This window comes from Dendrobates tinctorius, unplaced genomic scaffold (assembly GCF_039654945.1).
Source record: "Dendrobates tinctorius isolate UK_male_01 unplaced genomic scaffold, ASM3965494v1 ptg000396l, whole genome shotgun sequence".
NCBI classification, from domain to species: Eukaryota; Metazoa; Chordata; class Amphibia; order Anura; family Dendrobatidae; genus Dendrobates; species Dendrobates tinctorius.
In genome coordinates, this window is record NW_027362062.1 from 1,208,326 (window position 1) to 1,235,567 (window position 27,242).

At 45.4% G+C, this 27,242-nt stretch overlaps 1 protein-coding gene across 1 annotated transcript in view; it reads left to right on the plus strand.

Annotated features, from left to right (window-relative positions):
- The first annotated feature begins 2,397 nt into the window (after nucleotides 1-2,397).
- ZFYVE9 (zinc finger FYVE-type containing 9) overlaps nucleotides 2,398-27,242 on the plus strand; it is a 96,287-nt gene continuing 71,442 nt past the window's right edge. Inside the window, exons 1-3 of the mRNA XM_073563600.1 lie at nucleotides 2,398-3,089; nucleotides 21,657-21,758; nucleotides 21,914-23,655. Of these exons, the coding sequence (XP_073419701.1) occupies nucleotides 21,689-21,758; nucleotides 21,914-23,655 (1,812 nt within the window). The 5' untranslated portion in view covers nucleotides 2,398-3,089; nucleotides 21,657-21,688. The remainder of the gene's footprint in view (nucleotides 3,090-21,656; nucleotides 21,759-21,913; nucleotides 23,656-27,242) is intronic.

Below are 27,242 nucleotides of genomic sequence, written 5' to 3' on the forward strand. Positions count from 1 at the left end.
TCACAGACCTAATGGAAAAATGAAGGCAGGGACTAGAGACTTCCTCTTCTCTTTTCTTCTTGCAGAGAAAAGAGAAGAATTATCTGGGTAGAAAGACAAAATGAGCAATTGTAAGTACACAGTGCTCTATAATATGATTGCAATATATTAAGAGGGTAAAAACTTTGATGGGAGGAGGACTTCTTTAACATTGATGGCCTAGCCTTAGGATATTTTTTCCCAGGACCAGTGCTTCTTGGGAAAAATGTCTCTGGAGACAAGGGGGTAGATATATTAAAGTGGTTGTCCCCTCTCAGAAAACGGTGTATAAACTTCAGTAGTTATAAAATAGACTAATGTACTCCTGAGGTTCAGCGGTGAGTTTGCACCACTGTACTGATCTCTGTTGTTTAGCTGCAGCGGTGACATCAAGTAGTATTTCAGCTTTTCGTTTTTAATAAATTTGCATAAATTTCCACATTTCTGTTTTTTTTCAGTCAAGATGGGGTGCAGAGTGTACATTAATGAGAAAAAATGAACTTTTTTGAATTTACCAAATGGCTGCAATGAAACAGTGAAAAATTGAAAGGGGTCTGAATACTCCCTGTACCCACTGTATCTATCTATCTAGCTATCTATCCATGGGCGTACCCACCGTGGGGCGGGGGCAGCTGCCCTCCCCAGAAGCAGGGGTGCATAATGAAACCACCTCCTGGCAGTGGTAGTGGAGAGCGAGTTTACTTTTCCCGCCGCCACGCCCCCTATCCTCGCTCTCCCTGAGCGCACCCCTGCCACCCACCGCAGCCCCTCACTGCTAAATCCCAGCAATGACGTCGCTGGGCTGCACAGGACCTGTGATGAGGTCGCAGGAGGGGAGGGGTCAGGGGGTCACATGATCAGGGGCCGCCCATCGGGATTCTGCTGTGCTGGTTGTCATGGTGCTGGATGAGGGGAAGTTTGTGTGGGGTCAGGAGGGGTTTACAGGTTGAATGTAGCAGAGCTGTGTGTGTATCAGGTGTACGGAGCGGCGGAGCCCTGTGTGTACAAAGTGTACAGAGTGGAGCCGTGTGTGTATGGAGCTGAGATGTGTGTGTTTGAAGCGTACGGAGCGGAGCCGCGTGTGTACGAGGTGTACGGAGTGGAGCCGCATGAGTACAAGGTATACGGAGCAGAGCCATGTGTGTACAATGTGTGCGGAGCATGGCCGCGTGTGAACGAGATGTATGGAGCAGAGCCGCATTTGCACGAGGTGTACAGAGTGGAGCAGTGTGTGAACAAGGTGTATGAGGCAGAGCTGCGTGTGTACAAGGTTTACGGAGTAGAGCCATGTGTGTACGAGGTGTACCGAGCGTGGCCGCGTGTGAACGAGGTGTATGGAGCAGAGCCGCATTTGTACGAGGTGTACGAAGTGGAGCCGTCTGTGTACGAGGCATACAAAGTGGAACCGTGTGTGTATGAGGTGTGCGGAGCCGTGCATGTATAAGGTGTATGGTGGGGAGCATTCATACCTCTCAACTGTCCCGGATCCAGCGGCACAGTCCCGATTGAGATTCTGCCCCGCTGTGCCGGATGGGAGCTTATTTTTCCCGTGAGCGCAGGAGTACACGGCAGAGCCCCGAGGAGCACTTTAAAACTCGCACAGGACATTCCACCGGAAGTGACGTGCTGGAAACTGACCGGAAAGGAGGTAAATTCGGGAGGAGATTGTGACGGAACCATGGAGGCACTTCAGGGAATACTTCAGATCCATTACTATGTCCTTCGACAGCGTGGACAGCGGGATCGCCTTGGAATTGGGGATGTCGGCCATGTGAGTGGATCATGATATGTCCTGCATCGGAGGCTCAGGTGGGCACTGCAATGGGAGCCGGGCTGCTATAGTATCTTTATAGAATCTTTATTTCTCTCTATCTCTCTGTTCTTTTTTTCCCTCTCTAATCTTTCTTTGTGTTCTTTCTTTCTCTAATCTTTCTTTTTTTTTCCTTTCTCTCTCTGTTCTTTCTCTCTCTCTGTTCTTTCTTTCCATCTCTCTTCTTTCTTTCTCTCTAATCTTTCTTTTTTCCTTTCTCTCTCTCTCTGCGCTTTCTCTATTCTTTCTTTTTCTGTTCTTTCTTCCTTTCCCCTCTTTCTAGCTGTTCTTTCTCTTGCTCTGTTCTTTCTTCTTTCTCTCGCTCTATTCTTTCCCCTCTTTCTTTGTTCTTTATCTCTTTATTCTTTCTTTGTCTTTCATTCTATCCCCTTTCTTTTTCTCTCTCTCTGTTCTTTCTTTCCCCTTGCTTTCTCTCTCTCTGTTCTTTCTTTCTCTCTGTTCTTTCTCTGTTCTTTCTTTCCTTCTCTCTCGCTCTTTTTCTCTTTCTTTCTCGCTCTTTTTCTCTTTCTTTCTCGCTCTTTTTCTCTTTCTTTCTCGCTCTTTTTCTCTTTCTTTCTCGCTCTTTTTCTCTTTCTTTCTCGCTCTTTTTCTCTTTCTCCTCAATACCAGTCAATGTGCCCATAATGACAAATGATAGCCACTGTGCCCTCAGTACCAGTCAGTGTGATCAGCAGTGCTAAATGGGTGAGGTTGGGGCGTGGATATGGGTGTGACTAGTTGTGAAATGGGTGTGGTCGGGACATGGCCTAAAATTTGCAGCGCGCCGACCGACCATGGCTCCCCCCCCCTTAGTTTTGATCCTGGGTACGCCCATGCATCTCTCTCTAGCCTTTTCGCTCTATCCATCTCTCTCTCTAACAATTTCGCACTCTCTATCCATCTTGCTCTCTCCCTATCCTTCCCTCTCTCTCTTTCCTCTTCCCTGAGCCCTGGCTTGCACTTCTCTCTCCTCCCAGGCAGGGGGCGCTGTGTCCCCGGTGCAGCTCTCCATCCTCTCTCCCTGCCTCCTCTTGTCTCGTCGGGCCGGACATGGCAGTGACAGCGGCAGAGCTGGGGCCGCACGGAGCCGGGCCGCATACCAGGCAGGAGCCGGACGTCGGGGACAATACCAGGCCGGGGAAGTGGACGATGCCCGGGGCCGGCGCCTCCGCGCTCACCGGCTGCTACTAGAAGACACGGGGGGTACCGAGCTGCTGACGCCGGGAGCCTGTGCCGCCTGCTCGGCATGAGGAGCCCCCCGGTAAGTGCGGAGAGAGGCGGAGCGTCACAGCCCGGGTGCTGCGCTGTACTGCGGAGCCTAGCGATACCGGAGAGGCCGCCGCACCGTGTGTACGGTATAGGTGTGCGTGTGTCACACACGGGCCCGGCTGCAGGTTACATGGAGCCTATGGGCAGCCCGACCCCCGGAGGTCCCGCTCCTGTTTACATGGTTTTCTGGTTTCCTTTTGTTTTTTTTCAAAACCTCTTTACTTTTCACAGAATGTTGGAAAAAAAAGTTTAAAAAGTATTAAAAAAAATCCTCCCAAAACATTTAATATCACTGCATGTGTAACCGCCTGAGTGTATAAAATATTATTATATTTCTCCAAAAGGATAAATGCCCCCCCTCCACAAAAAAGAAAAAAAATAGAACCCCCCACGTGTTTTTTTTTTTTTTGCTCACGTTACCTCACAAAAAAGTGCAACAGAGATCAAAAAAGAGCGATGGTGGATTCTACAGCTTATTTAACAAAAAAAAAAAAAAAAAGTCCTGATACAGCCCCACAAACCAAAAGGGGGGGGAGTATATGGCTGTGTTCACACGTTGCGTTTTTGCTGCATTTTTTTTTTTACCTGTAGGCAAAATCTGCTCTCAAAGTAGTAAAGAAGCTGCCTACAAAAAAAACAGGTTTTGCTGCGTCTTTGTGGTCTCTTGTTGCGGTCTGATAAGTTTAGTGCTTCCCCCCCCAAAAAAAAAAAAAAAAAAGCATGCAAATTGCTTAAAGTTTTTTGCAATAAAAGCGCAGCAAAACCTGATACCTACGTTTTCTGCTGCGGCTTTTTTTTTTTTTGCTGCGCTTTTTCCACTTACCCATTGCTTTCTATGGGTGAAAAAAACAAAACTGGAAAAACACTGAAAGATCTGACGTGCAAGCAGTTTGCAAAAAAACGCATCGGTTTTCACAAAGCAGTCAGGTAAAATAAAAACCAATGTTTTTGTTTAACCAATGATTTCTGAAACCTCATAGACTTTGCTGGTACCGTAAAACGCAGCTTAAAATTTGCATAAAAAGGAGCAAAAAAATAAAAAAAAAAATTGAAAAAAAAAGCAAAGTGTGAACATAGCCTGCAAATATTCCAGCATACTGTACTAGGGATTATGTGTTCATGTTTCTCTAGAGAAATAAAATGTAACAGTGACAATTAGTAAATAAAAATATAGTAAATAAAAAACAATTTATGTAGAAAATGAGAAATAGTGTGTGTGTATATATATATATATATATATATATTTGAAAAATAGCAAAAGAACATGGATATATATATATATCTATGTTCTTTTGCTATTATTCATAGCTTTTTTTTTTTGTTTCCTACTATATGGCAGTTTATTGTAAAATTCACCTAGGTGTACACACATAAGACAAAGGGGGGGGCCTTTACTAGGCTCCTGGCTGCCACAAAAAGGCACCCCACTCCCCAACCTCTTAAGTGCTGCTGTCATAATTGAAGGCAGCATCTAAGGGGTTAAACAACTGCAGCAGTCAGGGTGTGCGCACACGACGTCTTTTTCAGGAGGATTCTGCAAAAAAAACCAAAACAAAACAAAAAACGCTAAAATGCGTTGGAAAAACAGCATTGCAGTGCACATGTTCCGTCCTTCAAAAGACTGGAAGTGTTGAAAAGAAATAGCGAGTTCATTCCATGGGGCCGACTTCCTCTCAATATTTCCAGTTTAAGTTGCACACAAAAAAAAAAAAAAAAAAAAAAGACCCCACAAAAATGATGGCAAAAAAATATCCCCTAAGCATATTTGTCTTGGAAAAATTGTCTGGCACAATGACGTCTTAAAAAAAAAAAAAAAAAAAAAAAAAAGTTGTGTGCACATGCTAACCGGCCCTTGCACCGTATGGAGCAAGTTCAGCCCCTGAGCCTACTCCATAGGGCCAAGCATTGGGGCCCCGATAATCATAAAATACTTGTACTGACTTCCTGCCTGTTTTAAGCTCCAGAAGCTGTTGTCACAATCCTGCAGTTTCCGGAGCTGAAATCTCCCAGCATTCCTTGCTGTCCCTCTGTCTTGCCCAGAGCTTGTTCCGTTATATTGCTCGCTGGTTGTTGCACCCAGCACTGTACAGTAATCTGTGAAAAAAAATCCTTGCCCCAATGTTTTATCGGCGTAGACAGCGATGTGACTGTTACTGTTTCCGTCTAACAATACTGTTAAAATGATGCGCACGTTTTCATGTAAGGTGGTGTTTATGGCTATGTTCACACATTTTTGCATTTTTTTTTTTTTAATTTTTTTTTAATGAAAACTTTTTAAGCTGCGTTTTAAGGCTATGTGCGCGCGTTTTGGATTCTGCTGCGTTTCCGCAGCGTTTTTGGCCCTGCGGAAACGCAGCTGTTCTGCAGACATGGTACAGTACCATGTTAGCCTATGGCATTTCAAATCCGCTGTGCTCACGGTGCGTTTTTTTCCGCGCGGTTTTGCTGCAGTTTACAAACCGCAGCATGTCAATTGTTTGTGCGGATTCCGCAGCGGTTTCACACCTTTACCATAGAAGAGGTGTGAAACCGAAGGGCAAAACCGCAGACCAAACCGCAGGAAAACCACAGGTCACTTTACCTGTGGTTTTAACTGCGGATCCGCGCTGAAAAACCCGTAGGTGAATCCGCAGCGTTTGCACATAGCCTTACAGTACCATCAAAGTCTGAGATTTCAGAAATCCCGTGCACACAGATTTTTTTTTTTTTTGCCCCTGGCTGATTTGGGAAAACTGCAGCATGTTACTTCTTTCAGCGGTTTTTCAGCATATTTGCAGCATTTTTTTCACCTGTAGAAAGCAACGAGTAAATGCATCAATGCAGGTATCAGGATTTGCTGCGTTTTTGGTGCAAAAACCTTAGTCTTTTTCCAATAAAACCGCTATAAAACCGCTAAAAATAAGCTTCCCATCATTTCTATGCATTTTGCAGTTTGTGCATATTGATGCGTTTTTTACAGTGAACAAACCGCCTCGCGGTAAAAAACGCAGCATGTTCATTAATTTCGCAGATTTTTCCGTGTTTCTGGCTATTTCTATGCGTTTTGAAAACGCACGGAAAAAAAACGCATAAAAGCCGCGCGGTTTCTGAGAAGGGAGTCAGGCTTTTCAGCAGAAATTTTCTGCTACGTGTGCACTTAGCCTTAAGGATGTTGCATCATGATTTTTTTTTTTTTTTTGGGGGGGGGGGGGGGTGGGGGAGGTGGACGGCATTAAACATTGTCAACATTCACAAGAGACCACAAAAACGCAGCAAAACCTGCTTTTGTTTATTTTCTTTTTGGATTATTGGGATGCCTTTGTACTGATGATTGATAGTGATGTGGACGCTCTGGAGCTAGATTGTCATTATTAGTACTTCTTCACACTGTGCAGTTTCTTATGTGGTTTTGTTAGTCTCAGACAGTGATTGAATCTAGAAATGAGAAGTGAGTTTCCTTAAGGCTGAATTCACATATGGGGGGTAATTTATCTTGCTGTTTGCCACAGTTTTCTGGTGGGGAAATAAAAAAAAGTTTCAGATTTTTATACATGTCTTGTTTCTTTGCAAACATTTGAACCTTTTAGTTAGATTGTGTTCTGCTTTCACCGCTTTTCTGAAAGAAAATAAACTGATGTCTGTGCACTAGCTAGAGGGACCGATATACAATATTATGGCTGAAATTGATGGAAATTATAGCGGAAGTCTCAATTTCACTTTCTTGCCCAAGATGAGCCTCCTAATATATTTGTCGGATCTTCGTTGGGCGCATGTTTTATGGGGGGTTTCCATTAGTTCACATGGTAATTGTCACCAATATCAGATAGGGGGACACCCAGCATACCCCCAAATAAGTTATCACCTGCGGGGGTGGCTGTACAGAGCAGAGGAGCGCAGCTCTATCCATTGAATATTGGGTAAGCTACGAATCCAACATCTCCTTTCTGGAGCCTCATCTTATTGGGAGAACGGGGGGGGGGGGCTCCCTACAAGGCTGCATTGCCTTCAATGAAAGAGGTCATTTGTCCTTGTACTCAGCTCCTTCCATTGATGTGCATGGCAGATATGAAGCAGCTGAGTGACTCTTCCTCAATGTGTGCCCCATCCCCCCAAATTCTGGATGTAGCTACTTTCTATCGTCCCATGGGTGCCGGAGTACTCCCGTTTGGTTAAAATAGGGACAAACCTTTGCCTTAAGAGGAACTGTCTCCTTACGGCCTTGTGACTTGCAAACTGTTTTTCTTTTTTGTTTTCTTTTTCTCAATCTACCCCTTTAACTTCAAGCCACTTAGAGTATGTTCAGAGTCAGACATTGCAGCATTTTTTTTTTTCTGCTCCCAAACCAGATTGGTGGCAGGAAAAAAAAAAACACGCTTGCGATCCGTGTGTTTTTGCAGCATTTTTATTTGCCTTTTTACACTTTTATTCATTTTAATGGTTGAAAAGTGCAGCAAAGAACGTAAATTCTTTCAACACGCCATGACTTGGTCGGGATAAAATTATGCACTGAGAATAAAAAGAAAACACAGCGTATGAGTGAGATAGTGAGATTTTAGATGTCTTATCGATTATGCTGGTGCTTTAAAACCCCACGGTTCTTTTTGCACCATATTACACTGCACAAAAAAACGCAGCAAAACGCCACTCGAGAACATAGAATTACTCACATTCTTTTTGTGTTGGACAATTTTTCTCAAAAACTTCCTTGAAATCACCTCTGTGGTATTTTTTTCTTTTCTCCATGGACTTCATTAGAGCATCTCAGTTTGCACATCAACAAACTAGTGTATAATGGACTATATTTTTTTTATGCTTTTTGCATGCTTTTTCTGCACCGTAAAATACAGATGTAGCTTTCTATATCAAGGATGTGATCCCAGAGCAGCAAGAAGAACCATTAAAAAAAAATGCTGTTGAAAAAAAAATGATAAAAAAAATTAAACCTGGTGAAGAAAAAAAAAAAATCACAAAAATCTGCAATAATTGATGCGGAGTTTACTTACAGATTTTCTGGTGTCAGTATTTATATTCATGTTCTATTTAGACAGTGTTTCTCTTGGGCATCATCCATTTTGCCTCTGTGTTTTTTTGTTTTTTTTTACTCACCTCTTTTTAAAAACTGAAGTACGTGACCTGTCCGATTTTGTATTTATCCATTGATACTTAGCAATGGATCAGTTTAAAACAGACGAGAGGAAACCCACGCAAACACGGGAAGAACATACAGTGAAGGAAATAAGTATTTGATCCCTTGCTGATTTTGTAAGTTTGCCCACTGACAGACATGAACAGTCTATAATGTTAAGGGTAGGTTCATTTTAACATTGAGAGATAGAATATCAAAAATAAAATCCAGAAAATCACATTGTATAAATTTATATAAATTTATTTGCATTTTGCAGTGAGAAATAAGTATTTGATCCCTCTGGCAAACAAGACTTAATACTTGGTGGTAAAACCCTTGTTGGCAAGCACAGCAGGCAGACGTTTTTGTAGTTGATGAAGTTTGTGCACTTGTCAGGAGGAATTTTGGTCCACGTCTCTTTGCAGAATCATCTCTAAATCATTAAGATTTTGAGGCTGTCACTTGGCAACTCAGAGCTTCAACTCCCTCCATAAGTTTTCTATGGGATTAAGGTCTGGAGACTGGCTTGGCCACTCATTACCTTAATGTGCTTCTTTTTGAGCCAAGGCATTATGTTTTGGGTCATTGTCTTGCTGGAAGACCCAGTCATGACCCATTTTTAATGTCCTGGCGCAGGGAAGGAGGTTGTCACTCAGGATTTTATGGTACATGGCTCCATCCATTCTCCCATTGATGCAGTGAAGTATAGTCCTGTGCCCTTTGCAGAGAAACACCCTCAAAACAATGTTTCCACCTCCATGCTTGACAGTGGGGGCGGTGTTCTTTGCGTCATAGGCAGCATTACTCTTCCTCCAAACACAGCGAGTTGAGTTAATGCCGAAGAGCTCAATTTTTGTCTCATCTTACCACAGCACCTTCTCCCAATCATTCACAGAATCATCCAGGTGTTCATTGGCAAACTTCAGACAGGCCTGCACATGTGCCTTCTTGAGCAGGGGGACCTTGCGGGCACAGCAGGATTTTAAACCTTTACGGTGTAATGTGTTACCATGGGTTTTCTTGGTGACTGTGGTCCCAGCGCCTTGAGATCATTAACAAGTTCCCCTGGTGTTTTAGGCAGATCTCTCACCTTCCTCCTCATCAAGGATAGCCCCCCATGTGAGATTTTGCATGGTACCCCAGGTCGATGTCGATTGACAGTCATTTTATATTTCTTCAATTTTCTTACTATTGCACCAACAGTTGTCTCCTTCTCACCCAGCGTCTTATGTTTTTTTTTTTTAGCCCATTCCAGCTTTGTGCAGGTCTATGGTCTTGTCCCTGACATCCTAATGAATCTCTTTGGTCTTGCCCATGTTGTAGAGGTTAGAGTCTGACTGATTAATCGAGTCAGTGGACTGGAGTCTTTTATAAAGGTGACTATGTAAGACAGCTGTGTTTAGTGCAGGTAACGAGTTGATTAGGATGGTCCAACTGATCTGTAGGAGCCAGAACCCTTAATGGTTGGAAGGGGATCAAATACTTATTTCTTACTACAATATGCAAATAAATTTATATAATTTGATTTTTCTGGATTTTATTTTTGATATTCTATCTCTCAATGTTAAGATTAACTGACCCTTGAAATTATAGACTGTTCATGTCTTTGTCAGTGGGAAAACTTAGAAAAATCAGCAAGGGATCAAATAATAATTTCCTTCACTGTACAAACTCCTTACAGATGTTGTCCTTGGTTGGTGGGATTTGATCTCAGGGTCCCACCACTGAGCCACCATGCTGCCCCTTTACTGCTGCATCCCCCTCGCAGATCGCTCGCGGCAGGTGTCCGGGCCGGCTGGTGGTGTTGGCGCAGGATGCTATAGGGTGGAGAGTATCATGGCTTCCTCAATGCATTAACTAAACATCAGAAGTCGGAAACTTCAGCCATTGATGAAACGTTAGAACACCATTTCCTCTGGTTATTCACTGGTAGATCCGTCTCCACTTGTAACATGTGATGGTCACGCACAAGTGTTATTGCATCTTTTTTTTTTTTTGCATTGCAAATGATGGGCTTAGGGAGTGCCAGGCCGAATGTGTGATCCATTCCCTGGCGCTGGCATGTGTTTCAAACCTTGTTATTGCTTCATCTTGGCTCCCGTCCGTCTTATGTTTTTTTTAATTGAAAGCGGGAACGTGTGCCAATGCTAAACTCCGCAAATGTTGATATTAGCGCAGACTCTGTGCCTTTAAATGTCTCACAGAACGTACTGTACTTTTTATTAGGATTATACAGGATGACACAATTAGAGGTAAAATGGGCTGTGGTAAGATGGCACCTAAAAGTGAATAATCCGACCTGGTCCTGTACAAAAGTGAAAAGATATTAATGATGCAAAGCATTTAAAAGGAATTTGTAGCCAAGTTCTTGCTATGTAATCTGAAAATGCCATGATGTAAGGACAGAGACCCTGATTACAGTGATGTCACTTACGGGATGTGTTTTAAAGTTTCTATAAAATTAGTGTTTTATCAGGAGATTATCACTAGGTGTCAGGTGCCTCCTAGTCCAACCACTACCCCACAACTGATTGTCGGCTTTTAGTGACCACTGAGACGCAGCTAAGAGGTGGATCACACTTCCGTTTTTTGACGTCCGTTAAAATCCGTCGGTTTCCGTTAAAAAAAAACGGATCTGCCATTTTTTGGGGCGGATCCGTTTTTTTTTTTTCCCTTAGACTTGCATTAGTGGCTAAAGCGGATCCGTCAAAAAACTGATCCGGTAGCATCCGTTTGTGACAAAACGGAAACGGATCCGTTTTTTCACACTTTGGCGGACGCCAAAAAACTGATGTGTGAAACAGGTCTTATCAGTGCTGTGTGCGGGGGTTATACAGGGCTCAGCTTTCACAGCACTGCCAGATCTGCAGCAGAGAAAATTGTGATTGTATCACAATGGCTGCACCCAGTCAACTAAGTGATACATCGCTGGAATCAGGGTCTCTGTCCCTACATCATGCTGCTGTCTGATTACATAGCAAAAACCTGCAGAGGATCTGGTCTGCACCCATAGGCTCATAGTTCTGTAGGGTCAGGTATCCACTTTTCATTTGGTCTTATTAATAAAGATTCTTAGAAACGGTGAAAAAATATTGTTAAAAACTGTTTGGAAAATAGTATCAGTCCGTGTCTGTTTATTTCTATTTCTTGATAATATGTCCTTAGATGAATATGGCTGATATCAGAGAACAATACACACTTTACGCACTTTAAGTAAATAGTAGAATTGTAAGTTTCCCATACTCTATTACTGGGGGGGTCCCATATTCTTTTACGGGGGGGGGGGGGTTGCATACACTTTACATCAACGCCGTCCATACATGCTGACTGTCTTATGTATGTGGATGTGTCCTGAAGCTTCCCCGATGCCCAATGTTAGAGGACAGAAAGGTCAGACATATGTTGGCTTACGCTCTGCCCAATCCTTTGTTCTCTGTTTATTTGTGTATTGGGGGGGGTTTGAAGTTTGATTGTCAGTCTTAAAGCTACCAAAAGTACATGGTCGTATTCCATAGTGGGGAAAAAAGGCTAATGTCTGAATAATCCCTAAGGTGCAGAATTTATTTTCCTGGAAACTTCCCGCAGAGGTTTCCTCATCGGTGCTTGTGACTGTGTGATTTATACAATTGGGGAGCGGAGGAGATTATTGTTGGTGCGTGTGGCCGAGCCCATAATAGTCAGGAGCCGAATAGACGCTATAGAAGCCATGATGTGTTTGTGAAGGCAGTGCATTATTTAGCAGCGTTATGGGCAGTGTCGGTGCTGACACGCCACACCATTAATGAATAACTCACGCACGATAACTTTCTGTAGGTCATTGCTTGCATGAGGTCATTGCCACCTTTGTGTCGTTACATGGGAGGGCCGCCGCGGCCACACGCTTCTGGGTGGCTCTGACTGTTGTTCCGGACCCTCGGGCAAGGTTCGATAATTCTGCTCCGGTTGCAGGGACTGTGACCTATGAAACGTGTAATGTTCGTCAGCAGCTCTGTGATCAGACCGCTCATTCGGCTGCACCCTGCCTGCAATTATGTGGACGGCAGGACTTCTTCATCCGCTGCCCCACGTTGTGTCCTGCACTGTAGGGGGATTCTCTTTTGTGCTCCATAGGCCTCGTCTAACATTGGCGCAGAATTCTCCGCATCCACATTGTACCCATTCTTTTCTGTGATTTTTTTTTTTTTTTTGAGGATTTATTGTCATCTTTTCTTTTGCGCTATGGCCAGGAAAATAAAAGTTTTTGAGCTGATTCCTTCATGATCAAGCCTTTTACCACTCCTTTAATGAGAAGGAAAATGACAAAAAAGAAAAAAAAATACGGTAATTTAAAAAAAATATATATATATATTTTTGGGTTCTTTTTTTACTTAAAAAATTGGCGGAAAATGACTTAACAAATAATAAAAAAAAATATATAAATCTATATATTTTTTCTTAAATATATAGATGAATATGTATATTTTTATTTTTTTATTAAGTCATTTTCTGACAATTTTTTTTACCAAATAAAAAAAAATACATATACATCTATATATTTTTTCAGGTCATTTTGTGACTTATTTTTTAAGTCAGAAAATGACTTAAAAGTATATAGATATTTTATAAGTTTTTTTAAAAATTATTTTCTCCTTCGCCTCATTGAGGGGACACAGGACCATGGGTGTATGCTGCTGCCACTAGGAGGCTGACACAAAAATAAGTCAGAAAATGATTTAAAAATATATAGATATTTATATGTATTTTAAATTTTTGTTTAAAGTAATTTACTGACTTAATTATTTTTTTAAGACAGAAAATAAAAACAATAATAATAAGAAAATTAAAATATAGATGTTTATTTATTTTTTTTAAGTAATTTTCTGATGATACCTTCTCTTTAAAGAATGGGTTCAAGAATAGAAAAATCAATTCTAATGGGTTTTTTTTTTTTTTATATCCTACATAACTTGGTCACTTATGGCCAAGAGAAAAATGAAATCTCAGAGAAGCCCTTTGCTTTGCGGTATGGGATCAGGCCGCGTTGTCCCTCAATCATTTACTATTCGTAAAGACAGATCTGTTTTAAAGGGCCTGTCCTAGATTAGAAAACCACAGCTGCTTTCTTACTTTTTTTTTTTTTTTGCAGTTGGTTTGATAAAACATTTTTGCACCATTTACCTTTTATAGTCAGTGTTGCACTGTTTATCACTGCCTGCAGAATGAGCCTACTGATATTCCGTCAGTGAGCTCATTTAGATTAAACAAACTGAGAATTTCTAAGTCTTTTATATGTCTTTTTCTGAGCTCCTCTCAGCTGATTTATGACCACAGACCACTGCACTGCAGAGCCTGCAAAAGTCAAACGGTGCAAAATTTTTAAAGAAGGCCAATTGCAAAAATAAGTTTTAGACTCAAATACATGCATTTAAGATGGGGGGGATATCCTCAAAGGTGGATAACTCCATTTAGCCAAAATGTTAAACAATTTGACATTCATCTCCACCAACCTCACTATAAACATGCAAGCATGGCGTTGAGCAGAAAGATTTGCAAGGTTCTGGTTCAACAATCCTCATGTGACGACTATGGGGGTCTCTCTGGTTCTTCCTCCATGGTGAAAAATAAAGCGTTGCACGTCGATACCATGGAGTCTGCAATGGCGGCTCCTAACGAAGCTTTTGGCACAGATTCTCACCCGCACAGGTGGACTTTACGGCTCTGGGACTTCTCTGGACACTTTTCCTTCCGGCTGAATTCTAGATACATTTGCTCAGGAAATGTGAAACGATGCAGAGATTCCAGATGTTCCCGTTCATAAATACATAAAATAACCTGCAATCCCACAAATTGCAGCTGCGATGATTGTTAATCTCATGCTGGGATTATTCGCTGTCACGTCAGCAGTCGGGGCTGATTGTGAATGAATCCCGAACGTTGCAATTCATCGCTGCTGTTGTAGTGCGCCCTCGTCCCGCTCTGGAACAACATTGTGTCCCATCTGCAGCCGCTGTTTTATTCTTTATGGTATATGGATGATGCTTGATTGGTTATTCAGACTTTAAGGAGAGACTATTATTCTTTCTTGCTTAAAATCTTGGGTAATTAAGTGGCTAATTAGCGCTGATTGGAGCAGCTTGTATGTGACGATTTCCATTTGTTTCAAATGCCCTTTTTGAGCCAAAGTATTGGCACACTTCACCTGCAGGAGCTTTTGTGTCACCCCCTGTTCCCCATTTGCAGACATAACAGCTCCTGTTCTTCTGGGAAGGTTTTCTATTAGGTTTTGGAGTGATCGGAGGGAATTTTTGTCCCATCATTCAGAAGAGCATTTTTGAGGCCAGGCCCTGATGTTTGGGAAAGGCCGGGCTCACAATCTCCATTCTAGTTCATCCCGAAGGTCATGTTCTTCCACCCCCAAACTTGTCTTTATGGACCTTGTGCAGATAGAGAAGTGTGATCTGTCACTGCATAGAACATGTTTCCTCCAGAGTCCATTGGTGGCAGATTTACACCACTCCATCTGATGCTCTTCATTGTGCTTGGTGATGTAAGGCTGCATGCAGCTTCTGGTGGGGCTACAGTGTCCGTGCTGCAGAAGAGGTCTGGACTCAGCACTTATGGGGTCAGCAGAGCATTATTGACTTTTCCCTTTTCCGCCCTCTGCTCCTCAGCCCTCGACCCCCCCCCCCCCCACCGCTCTGTAATGTTACGGGGTCTTCACTTCATGGCTGAGTCCCTACGGTTTCTTCCACTTTTACAATAATATCACTCGCAGGTCATGGGGGAAGGTATAAGAGAAATGTAATGACCGGACGTTATCTCGATGGCTCCCGTTATGGGTCCATGCTAGTATCAGTGAGCTCTTCACCACCGTCCGTTCCGTCACATGCTAGTAAAGACAGATGGCATGACGAGGGGCCGGATGTTATACTCCGGGAACGGGCAAAAGGCCGGACATTGTGCACTTGGGGATAAGGGGCCAGATATTATACACTGAGGGATAATGGGAATGAAGGAAAAACTTGAGTCAGCGCTGCAGACAATAACGGACACTGGGAGCAGTGGTGGAGACTCCACCCCGGACCTGAGGAGGGTGAGTAAAGCACAGTTTAGTGCTCTATAACAAACTGCAGCCGGGAGACGGGTTTTCTGGAACAAAAAAACCACTTTAACTGCTTTGGGTCTGCAGATGAGTAACCTGTATTTAATGGAGCAAGTCCGCACCGCATGTGACATTAATTATTAAATGGTTATGGATATCCGCAGCCATATTGGTGCAAACGATAGCAGGAATTTCTTGCTGGTTTTAGTGTGTGAAATAAACACATCGTTCTCCTCTACAATTATACCTTGGTTTTTTGGTCCATTTGTTTTCAAGATAGCAGTGCTTCACCTTGGGCTGGAACTAGCTCCTCTGTTAGGTCTGAAGCAGAATATGCCCCCTTAGTCACCACATCTGTAATCTGCCCCTCCACCGGACATTGCCCAATGATAGACACAGTCCTGGTAAAAACTGTGCAAATTGCCTCTCCAGAGAGAGAGGATTTGATATCTAGCACCATCAATTGGATTTAGAAATCCTAAAAATCAATATCGGCCCTTTAACAAGCCTCGCCACATGACTTGGAATAAGGAGTCAAATCGGACACTCCATTTGCAGACACGTGTTTCAGGGTGTTTGCCCCTCATCAATGCAAAACAGTAGGTCTGATTTGGCTAGATGAGAGGACTTTATGGCCATTTGAACAGCAACTCTGCCTGAGAAATTACAAAAAAAGGAGAAAATCCACGTGCCGGCTCCGCTTCTGTAACTGGAATCGACAAGCGAGCTTTGACACGTGGTATATAAAATGTCACAGATTTCACAGTCCATTGGGATCTGTCATGAATATTTATCCCTCCTTTTCTACTAATGTTCTGACGTCTGAGAGGTTAGAGGCAACATATCAGCAAACGAAGCTCGCTGCATCTTATAAATAATGACTTCTACATATTTATAATATTGAATAGAAACCTGCAGGATTTTTTATTTTTTTTTAAGGCTACGTTCACACGTAGTGGAACTCTCGCGGAAGTTACCGCGAGAATTCCGGAATTCCATTCCGCGAGAAAATCACATTTTAAATTCCCGTGATTTTCCCGCGGAAAAACTAGCGATTTGCAAGCGTAATTAGCTTGCGTAATTAGCTTGCAGAATGCTAGCGTTTTCCAAGCGATCTGGAGCATCGCTTGGATAACTGATTGACAGGTTGGTCACACTCGTCAAACATAGTGTTTGACAAGTGTGACCAACTTTTTACTACTGAGGCGGCCTATGTGGCATCAGTAGTAAAAGATAAAATGTAAAAAATAATAAAAAAATAAAAAATATTGTTGTTCTCACCTTCCGGCATCCCGCGCCGCCTTCCCGCGCCTCTCCACGCTCCCGGTCCCAGTAATCGCGCTCCCTCGACGTCATCTCGGTCATTCATGCAAAGGATTACTGGGACCGGAAGCGTGAAGAGAGGCGGGAAGGCTGCGCGGGACGCCGGAAGGTGAGAATAACAATATTTTTTATTTTAATTCTATTTTTTACAGGGATATGGTACCCAAAGCCCGGAGGACAGTCTCCTCTCTTCCGGACCATGGGTACCATCCGCAAATGTTCTGCTTACTTTTCGCATGGTGGGCACAGCCGTATGCGGGAAGTAAGCAGAACAATGCATTCCTATGGGTGCGGGATCCCCGCGACTCCGCTACATTAATGAGCATGCTGCGTTTTTTACCGCGAAGCGATTCCGCCGCAGGAAAAAACGCAGCATTAGCACAGCATTGTGGAATCCCATAGGATTGCATGGGATGTTTATTTTTCGCTGCAAAATCGCGCTTTTCAAACCGCCGCGAAAATGCGAAAAAAACCGCGACGTGTGAACTCAGCCTAAAGCACAAACTATGGATATTGTTTTGTGAGAGTGACAAAGATGTAAGATTAGTTAAAGGGAGCTTTCTGGGTTTTCCAGCTGCAGTTTGCTTTTTTTTTTTTGTTTTAAAAAAAGAATTTAAAAAAGTACTTTGCTCACCCTCCCCTGGTCCAGACAGGAGCCGCTGAACTCATTTACTAGCTGCAGTGCTGTTGACATCACTTTAGCGCCGCAGACCATAACAGATACCGGAAGCAGTGCCAGAGACTCTCCCCTGGACCCAGGGAAAGTGAAGCAAGCAAAGTTTGTTTTAGAAAAAAAAAACTTCAGCTGAGGGACAAGTGTTTTTTTTTTTTTTTTTTTTTTTCCCGAAGCCAAAAGTCCCTGTCCAATCTGTAAGAGAATACTGTGGTCATTGGGTTGTCCCCTTCTCAGGGTCTGGCAACCGGACAAGATGTCAAATTCACCGGAAGGGATGACCTCTTGTCCATCAGTCACCTTGACCTTGCTGTCAATCAGTGGCTCAAATTTAAAGGGGTGTAGGCTGGTGTGGGATCCCTTTTACTCATAGAAAACCCCTCTAATCATAAAGGGGTCTCCTGATCCGTATTTCCGAGGGGGTCTCGGCTGCACAAGTTGCTATCATTGGTGGAAGAACCCAGCAGGTGATGTCATTTCCTTTGCGGTCATACACTGTACTTAACGTTATATTAGGGTATCTATGAAATTTGCCACAAACTTCAGTCCTCCAGGCCAGTGGTCCCAAACCTTTTTTGCACCAGGGACCGGCTTCAAGCAAGACCATTCTTCCATGGCCCGGCAGGGCGGGGATGGAGGTGTGACGGGGCTTTGGTCATAAGGGGGCGGGGCTATGGACGCGGTTATAGTTTAGCAGTGCATACTTATCATTTAATTATAACATTTATAATGTGACTTAACTCACCATAGGTTTTGAATGAGTGGGAGCACCTGGCTTGTTTCTCTGTTTCAGTGGGAGCACTGGGCTACTTCTACTGATGACCGTCACTGCTAATGATGATTGGAACCTACAAGGAAATGGAGCATTGAGCACTTAAGAAAAATTGTACTGGAGTTCTGTACATGTTGATTATTTTCTAATCATCAGAAAATGTATGTGTGGTTCCCCCCGTCCTGTCCAGCTCTGTGTGGCTCCCCCTGTTGTATGCATGGCTCCCCTGTCCCATCCTTGTATAATGGCTCTGCTCCCATCCTCCCATCCTTGTATACATGGCTCTGCTCCAACCCTCCCATCCTTGTATACATGGCTCTGCTCCCACTCTCCCATCCTGTATACATGGCTCTGCTCCCACTCTCCCATCCTGTATACATGGCTCTGCTCCCACTCTCCCATCCTGTATACATGGCTCTGCTCCCACTCTCCCATCCTGTATACATGGCTCTGCTTCCACTCTCCCATCCTGTATACATGGCTCCCCTGTCCCAACCTGTATGCATGGCTCCGCTCCCACTCTCCCATCCTGTATACATGGCTCTGCTCCCACCCTCCCATCCTGTATGCATGGCTCTGCTCCCACTCTCCCATCCTGTATACATGGCTCCCCTGTCCCAACCTCCCATCCTGTATGCATAGCTCTGCTCCCACTCTCCCATCCTGTATACATGGCTCTGCTTCCACTCTCCCATCCTGTATACATGGCTCCCCTGTCCCAACCTGTATGCATGGCTCCGCTCCCACTCTCCCATCCTGTATACATGGCTCTGCTCCCACCCTCCCATCCTGTATACATGGCTCCCCTGTCCCATCCTGTATGCATGGCTCCGCTCCCACTCTCCCTCCCTTGTATTTATGGCTCTGCTCCCACTCTCCCTCCCTTGTATTTATGGCTCCGCTCCCACTCTCCCTCCCTTGTATTTATGGCTCCGCTCCCACTCTCCCTCCCTTATATATATGGCTCCGCTCCCACTCTCCCTCCCTTATATATATGGCTCCGCTCCCACTCTCCCTCCCTTATATATATGGCTCCGCTCCCACTCTCCCTCCCTTGTATATATGGCTCCGCTCCCACTCTCCGTTCCATGTATTCATGGCTCCGCTCCCACTCTCCCTCCCTTGTATATATGGCTCCGCTCCCACTCTCCCTCCCATATATATATATATGGCTCCGCTCCCACTTTCCCTCCCTTATATATATGGCTCCGCTCCCACTCTGCCTCCCTTGTATATATGGCTCCGCTCCCACCCTCGCTCCCTTGTATATATGGCTCCGCTCCCACCCTCCCTCCCTTGTATATATGGCTCTGCTCCCACCCTCCCTCCCTTGTATATATGGCTCTGCTCCCACTCTCCCTCCCTTGTGTATATGGCTCCGCTCCCACTCTCCCTCCCTTGTGTATATATGGCTCCGCTCCCACTCTCCCTCCCTTGTGTATATATGGCTCCGCTCCCACTCTCCCTCCCTTGTGTATATATGGCTCCGCTCCCACTCTCCCTCCCTTGTGTGTATATATGGCTCCGCTCCCACTCTCCCTCCCTTGTGTGTATATATGGCTCCGCTCCCACTCTCCCTCCCTTGTGTGTATATATGGCTCCGCTCCCACTCTCCCTCCCTTGTGTGTATATATGGCTCCGCTCCCACTCTCCCTCCCTTGTGTGTATATATGGCTCCGCTCCCACTCTCCCTCCCTTGTGTGTATATATGGCTCCGCTCCCACTCTCCCTCCCTTGTGTGTATATATGGCTCCGCTCCCACTCTCCCTCCCTTGTGTGTATATATGGCTCCGCTCCCACTCTCCCTCCCTTGTGTGTATATATGGCTCCGCTCCCACTCTCCCTCCCTTGTGTGTATATATGGCTCCGCTCCCACTCTCCCTCCCTTGTGTGTATATATGGCTCCGCTCCCACTCTCCCCCATCCTCACCCATCATACTTAGCCTCACATCGCTGAACTTTCTTCCCGTCGCTGAACTTCCCTCCCTGCATCTCACGGCGCTTCAGCTCCTGTGCGGAGCGGTCACATGCTACCGCTCATTAAGGTCTATGAATATGGACACCACGCCTATGGGAGATGAGTGGCGTCCATATTCATGACCTTAAATGAGCGGTACACTTGACCGCTCAGCGCTGGATGAATCTGCCGCACCGACAGGGACCGCTAGGTGAGTATCAGCTGCTGCACCGCCGCCGGCTCCCCTTGTGTCCGCGGACCGGCAAGGGCACTGCAACGGCCCGGTGCTGGGCCCGCGGACCGGTGGTTGGGGACCCCTGCTCCAGACCCTCTGTTCCCGGCCGAGGGGGTTTGTGTCCTTTATGCTTTTCTTAAATGTCAGGAGGTGCCAAAACGATCATTTGCGCTGCATTGCATTTCTGGCATTGTCGGGGCGCGCCTACTAATCTATGGCTCGGCTCCTTGCATTACATTTACTCGCTGTTATGTCTGCCCTCTCAAATCTTCGTTTTTAAAATTTGTGTCATTTCTTCTGAGATTTGCGATTGGGATTATGGTTTAATTTTAGCCATTGTCATTAATTTACACCGCTCTCCTACGGAAGGAGGGGAGGGAGGAGAGGCGAAGTATCTCCCTTGTAATTCATCCTGCATCAGCGGGAGAAGTGCAGCGAAAGTGACCCCAAGTAATCAGATCCGTCTTTCACACGACATCCTAAGAATTGTTTTCCCTGTCACAGGAGCTCTGACAATTTTATGTCTTTCTGCCATAGAAAAGCCCCTGTCATTACCTCCCATCCAAGCAGTCTGAGTGCCCCGAGAGCCTCTATAAATGCATTTTCCGAAATCCATCATAAGGAAATGGCAAATTTAGCCGACAGCTCCCAGCACTGAATACACTTGTTACTTTGTCCTCAATGTCAGTCATTTTTAGATTTATTCCATTTTTTTTTTCTTGTCCTTGTGAGTTCTGTTGGATGCAAGTCACATAGAAGCAGAATACATGTCTCTTATTATACGCAGAATATTTGAGCAGGAGGTTAATATTTAAACTAGTTCTCCATTTTGGACAGTCCTTTTATTGAACAGTCCATTTAATAGAAATTGATCAGTGTGTGCCACAGCCCGGAATCTTCAGTGAGCGGCTTAAGTACGAATTCACACTGATTGGCCAAGGGTCTTATGACCTGAATTTGATTTGAGCTAGGGTCAAGAGACCTGCTTGCCAGTCCATCAGTGTTCAATTGCCCTACAGCGCCTTCACTCTTGTGGGAGTGTCCCTTCCTGTAATATAGGTTGGATGACAAATCTGTGTACTGCTGTCCTCATTAGCTCATATACCAGCACAACTTCTATCCTGTACTTATTTATACTTATTTCCCTCCATGAGCTTTCCTCATTTTCTTTAGCCTGTGTTTTTTTTAATTTATTTCTGCCCTCTCTGAGACTGTAGATTCTTTCTTCTTTCTACATTCTTCCGGTGTAGTTTATGCACTTAATTTAAATGTGGTAACTTGCAGAATTTGTTTATTTTCTTTACATTTGAATGTAAATGTGACATTTGGGGTCTTTCTCCGTTATCAATAATGCCTTGTCCTAGGTAATCAAACTCTATGGTGAGTAACTAAAGGAATCCTTTTACTTTTATAGGCAGAGACCTCAGCCTGAAGGGTCCTTAACAAATGGAGAACTATTTCGAGGAGGAATCGTGTAACCTGGACAAAGTGTTGGATGAATTTGAAAAGAACGAAGGTGAAGAAGTAACTTTAACATGGCGACTGTAGCTTTATTATTTAACTTTTTGTTTGTGTCATTTTTATTATTGAACTATTCCATTATTACTCTATATTAGAAGCATTTTTTTTTTTATCTTGGTCATTGTTAATAATACACTTTTTGCCTTCCAGATGAGAACGTCTCGCCACGATTGTTGGATGCGAAGTGGAATCAGATCTTAAATCCTCCTTCTCGACTGACGGAGAATTCCGCACTGGACAATGTCAGCAAATCAATCATTGCTATTGAGGCTCACCTCAAAGACAGATCGCCCAGCCTGACGCCCCCACGTTCCAATGGAGAGATTGAATGCGTCGCCCCGGAGCTGTCCGCTATGGTGACGGAAGACACCAGCATGGCTGAGGACAGGAAAGCCCAGCCAGAAAACATATGCAGTACAAATACTTTGCAATGCGAAGAGGAATCACCGTCGGCTGACGTTAACCTAAATATGAGTTGTGGTAAAGGTGCCGCTCCTGGAGAGTGTTTATCTCCATGCAGCGCCCCTTCAAGCCAAGTTATCGTGGACGCCGATGAGATCTTACACGTTACTGACACCGGTCTGACCGCTCCTGACTTCAAGGTCCATGATACTATTGAAAGTAATACATGTGCCACAGTGCAGAGCAATAGTAGTATTAATAGTAATTCTTGTGAAAATAGCACTGAAGACCTTAATAGTCCACCCCATCCTGTGCCCCCCATGTCTGAGGGTTGTCCGCCCTCTCCTAGCATTATGGAAAATGACAATAAAAATAAATTCTGTCTACCCGACGGTCCAAATATAATCAGTGTTCAGACTGTAGGTGATGATTTAAGTCCAAATCATCTAAAAGTCTCGTTTCTTCCATCTACAGATAAGCAGATAGTTATTGCCTTGGCAGATGGTGATCAGATCGTACTAGCTAATGATGGACTCCCGCCTGCGGAGTCTCCCGATCTAGCGGGGGAGCAGTTCTCAGACTTTCTTGTGACAAATGGGGATTTTGAGGGTCAAGAGACACCGGAAAGGGACAAAAAGTTTGAAGTACATGATGAACATGGTGACCCAGGCAAAGTTCTGATGAACGATGTGGAAAGTAACCTGCGTTACGCCGAAGGAACTGATACATTCATGTCTCTCCAAAATGGGTGTGATTCCTATGGAATGCAAAACCCAACTGTAGCGCAAAACCCAAAGAGTTTACCGTCAAAAGAAGACTCTGTGACCGAAGAGAAAGAAATAGAGGAGTGCAAATCCGAATATTACGCTAATGCTTACGAGCAGAGAGAGGACGACGTCCCTGAGGGGAGAGGACTGTTGCTAAATGTCAACGGCGATGTCCTAAAGAACCACTTGCATGGCCTCAGCAATCAGGTACCGCCTGCGCAGGGGCAGACTTCCAGAACGGCCGGCGGCGTGCAACCTCTAAGTGTCCCCTATGGTGGAGCGCGCCCAAAGCAGCCGACTCATCTCAAGCTGCAGATTCCAAAGCCATTATCCGACATGTTACAATGCGACGTGGTTCCCCCCAATGCCGGCTGCAGCTCCAAAAACAAAAATGACGTGTTAAACAAGTCAAGTCAGAATGACATTATCGTGTCGGACGCTCTGCGTGACGAAGCTGCAGTGCACAGCCCTGGTTTTAATGCAAACGGCGACCTGTTCGGAGAGTACAAGGGACCCAAAAGTCCGTGCCTTGCAGTGTCTTCAGACAGCCCCGATAATGACCTCCTCGCTGGGCAATACGGGTCTCCTGCCGCCAAGCAGTTCACAACTCTAGGGGAGGTGGCTCCTGTCTGGGTTCCGGATTCTCAAGCCCCCAACTGCATGAAATGTGAGGCAAGGTTTACATTTACCAAGCGGAGGCACCACTGCAGAGCATGCGGAAAGGTACGTAAGGTGTGCGGGCTAACAGTAGTTTGCAAATTAGGAGTTGTTGATTAATTCGATATTGATGTCCTATCTTTAGTTTCGGTAATCCGTAGCAGGTTGTTGGGAGTTGGCACCCCTCCCCATCCATTGGCTCTGTTCACTTGGCCGCTCATTTAGACTGCAGCTCCTATTCAAGTCATCAGTATCACAATCCCAGGCAACCCCTTTAATTTGGCCATAAACATTTACGCCTACTTCATTTTTTTTTTTTTCTTCAGTTTTTTTTTAATTTCTTTTGAATATTATTATGATGATGCATTTATATAGCGCCATTTATTCCATAGCGCTTTACATGTGAAAAGGGGAAATATAGACAAGTATAATATACATGTGTAAGACAAGAGACACACAAGTACATAAGGAGAGGGGACCCTGCCCGCGAGGGCTCACAGTCTACAGGGATGGATGAGGATACAGTAGGAGGGGGTAGAGCAGGTCGTGCGGTGGTTCAGTAGACCGAGGATCATTGCAGGCTGTAGGCTTGTTGGAACAGGTGGGTCTTCAGGTTCTTCTTGAAGGTGAATATTGTCCTTTTCTTTGAGAGAACAAAGAGATGGATTTAAAATGCAATTTTCAGTGGTCATCTCAAAGAGGTTTGGCTTGCTTACTTATGACCATGAAAGTTTGTGAACATTTGCAGGTAGAATCCGAAAAAAATGAAATTTTTTTTTTATAGACAAATTACGATTTCTCTTTCGGCTCATTGGGGGACACAGGAATCGTGGGTGTGTGCTGCTGTCACTAGGAGGTAGACACTATGCATGAAAAAAATGTTAACTCCGCCTCCGCAGTACACACCCCTCCGACCGGCTGTAGGACAATCAGTTTTGCTTAGTGTCAGCAGGAGGTGGACAGAGGTCTCTCGCAGACCCATGCCTACCTCAATGTGCGTCGTTCCTTTTCAGGTAACCATGGAGGGATACAGAGTAGATGTGCTACATCTGTATTCCCACACCGGGATTATGAGTACGGAGTGTACTGCCACCCCGTATCCTCACGAATCCCGCGGGCAGGACACTATCCCCTAACACAGGACTCGTGTTCAGGTGGCAGCTCCTGGTCCTGACCTTCGTCTCCCATCACTCGCCCACCAGAGCCTAATGATCGAGAGAGACGCCCTGCAGAAAAGGTATGGGACAGCAATCTTTTCATGCAGGTTAACCGACCCCTGTTACGGGGTGAACTGGAGGTAAGAGGCTGCAGCGTTGTATGATCTGCTCACCAGCTGCTCTGGCTGAATGTGACCGCTATACTCAGCACTCTGGCTTGTAGCCCATGGCTCTATACTTAGTTTAAGAGCCAACACTTACTTTCAAGCACACGGTGCAGCGCGGTTCCAGCCTCCTCCCGTGGCAGTGTTATGGCCCTGGGCTCCAGCAGGAGCCCAGGATGGCCGACGCCAGATTCCCGGCAGGCTCCGCCCCCTGGCTTCCTCTTCCTCTACCAGCACCATCTTGGTGCACCAGGAGGCCAGCGCAGGGCACTGCCCATCACTTCCGGGCAGGGATTTCATAAGGCTTCTAGGCAGCGGCAGGGCTGTTCACCTCGCTCTCTCTCTCATCGGCCGTCGGGCAGCAGCTGCGGCGGGGACACAGGTCGTGGGTACGTGAGTACTGCACTACAGGTTGCTCCCTCACTCCGCTCTCTACCCCTGACGGTCGGCAACAAGTAAAACCTGTCAGTATGCCCAAGGCAGAGCAGTCCCACTCCTCCTCCTCATCTACTTCAGTAACCTTGGTCAAATATTTTGTATGTACAAATGCAATGTCAGGCTTCCTTCAGGTCAGTCCTCGCCACTCTGCTCAGATTGCAGCAGACCTAAGGTGTCACCTACGCTAGAGAGCAGGTGCAGCCCCCCCGCTTTGCCTGTCAGAGCTCCCACATTACCCCTGGAGCAGGAGGAAGCCACCTTGCCTACCGCCCAGGGGCCATCAATCGCCATGGGAGACAGCGAGTGTCCAGGATGGGCCTCTTCCTTATCTAAGTTCGTGGCCGACCTTACCAAGGTATCACAGACCTTGGTAACGGTGCTTAACAGATTGCCACTTCAGACTCTAGTGGACACAGGAGCGCACCAAAGGAGCTTCCCTTTGGGCCTTCTAGAGGCTGTAAAAGGTTTAGACAGGACCACCAACCCAGGTCCCTTTCTCACTCCATCTCACCGCCAGAATTCCTCTGGCCGTCTGCCTCCTACCGGTCCTCATCTCCGGAATCAGGCGAGGCATTATCAGAGACACACTCAGAGGAAGGTTCTGAGTACGGGCCAGAACAGTCCCAGGTCAAGGATATGGTTCAGGGCCTCATTGCCGCAGTCAATGAGACTTTTAACATTGGGGACACCACATCAAAACCTAATCAGGTTTTTTCATTTAAGCGTCATAAGTCCCCATCTAGGGTCTTCGCCTCCAACAAGGATTTTGAGGAAGTGTTGGCCAGGGAAAGGGAAAACCCAACCAGTCGGTTTCAGAGAGGGAATCTTTTTGGGATTCTATATCCCTTCCCTCCAGATCTCACCGCCAACTGGACCGCCTCCCCTTCGGTGGACCCACCGGTGTCCAGACTCGCTACCAATACAGTCCTCCCACTCGCCAGTGGGGCAGCCCTAAAAGATCCCAATGATAGGAGGATAGAATCCCTGGCAAAATCCGCCTTTGAGGCAGCAGCCGCTACATTGTGTCCAGCCTCGGCCTGGGTAGCTAAGTCTGTTACAGTATGGGCCAAACAGCTTAGACAGGGCATATTGGCCGGGGCACCACCAGCGGAACTGGCGGAGTTCGCAGATCAAATCTCTCATGCCGGGAGGTATATGGTATCAGCAGCCTGGATGCTGCGACTTGCGCAGCTCAAGCATCCAGTAACATGGTAGCCGTCCAGCGGACGTTCTGGCTAAAGGCTTGGCAGGCTGATTTGTCCTTGAGGAAATCACTGACCAATCTGCCGTTTCAGTGCACCCGGCTCTTTGGGTCAATGTTAGATCAAATTAAGGATGCAACGGGGGTACAAGCTCCCTTCTCCCTCAGGCCAAACCTCGTTGATATGTTTTCAAACGTAGGGCTCAGCCCTTTCGCCGTACCCCATCGACAGGCACTTATGCTCAGGACCCGCAGAGGCCGCAGGCACAGAGAGATAGGAGGGAAGGTATCATTTCGGGCCACCCCATCATGGCTTTCCCGCAGGTACAACAGCAGAGCTACCAGGTCAGGGCTGGGCAGAGCCACTTCAGCCTGACGCCAGCAGGCGTACTTCCTTCCCAGTACCTCTCCCAGACTAGGAGGCCGCCTTCTTCTCTTCAGAGATATCTGGCAGAATTCAGTAGAGGATATCTGGGTAAAGGAGGCAGTATCAACAGGATTCAAGATAGACTTCAACGCGCTTCCGCGAGATCGCTTCTTTGTATCGCAGCCACCAAAAGACGCCACTACGGCTCTAGGTTTACGGCAATCGACTCCTCAACGCAGGAGTAATCATCTCCGTTCCCGAGCAGGAACGTTTTACCGACTTTTACTCAAACCTGTTTGTGATACCAAAAAAGGATGGCTCAGTTC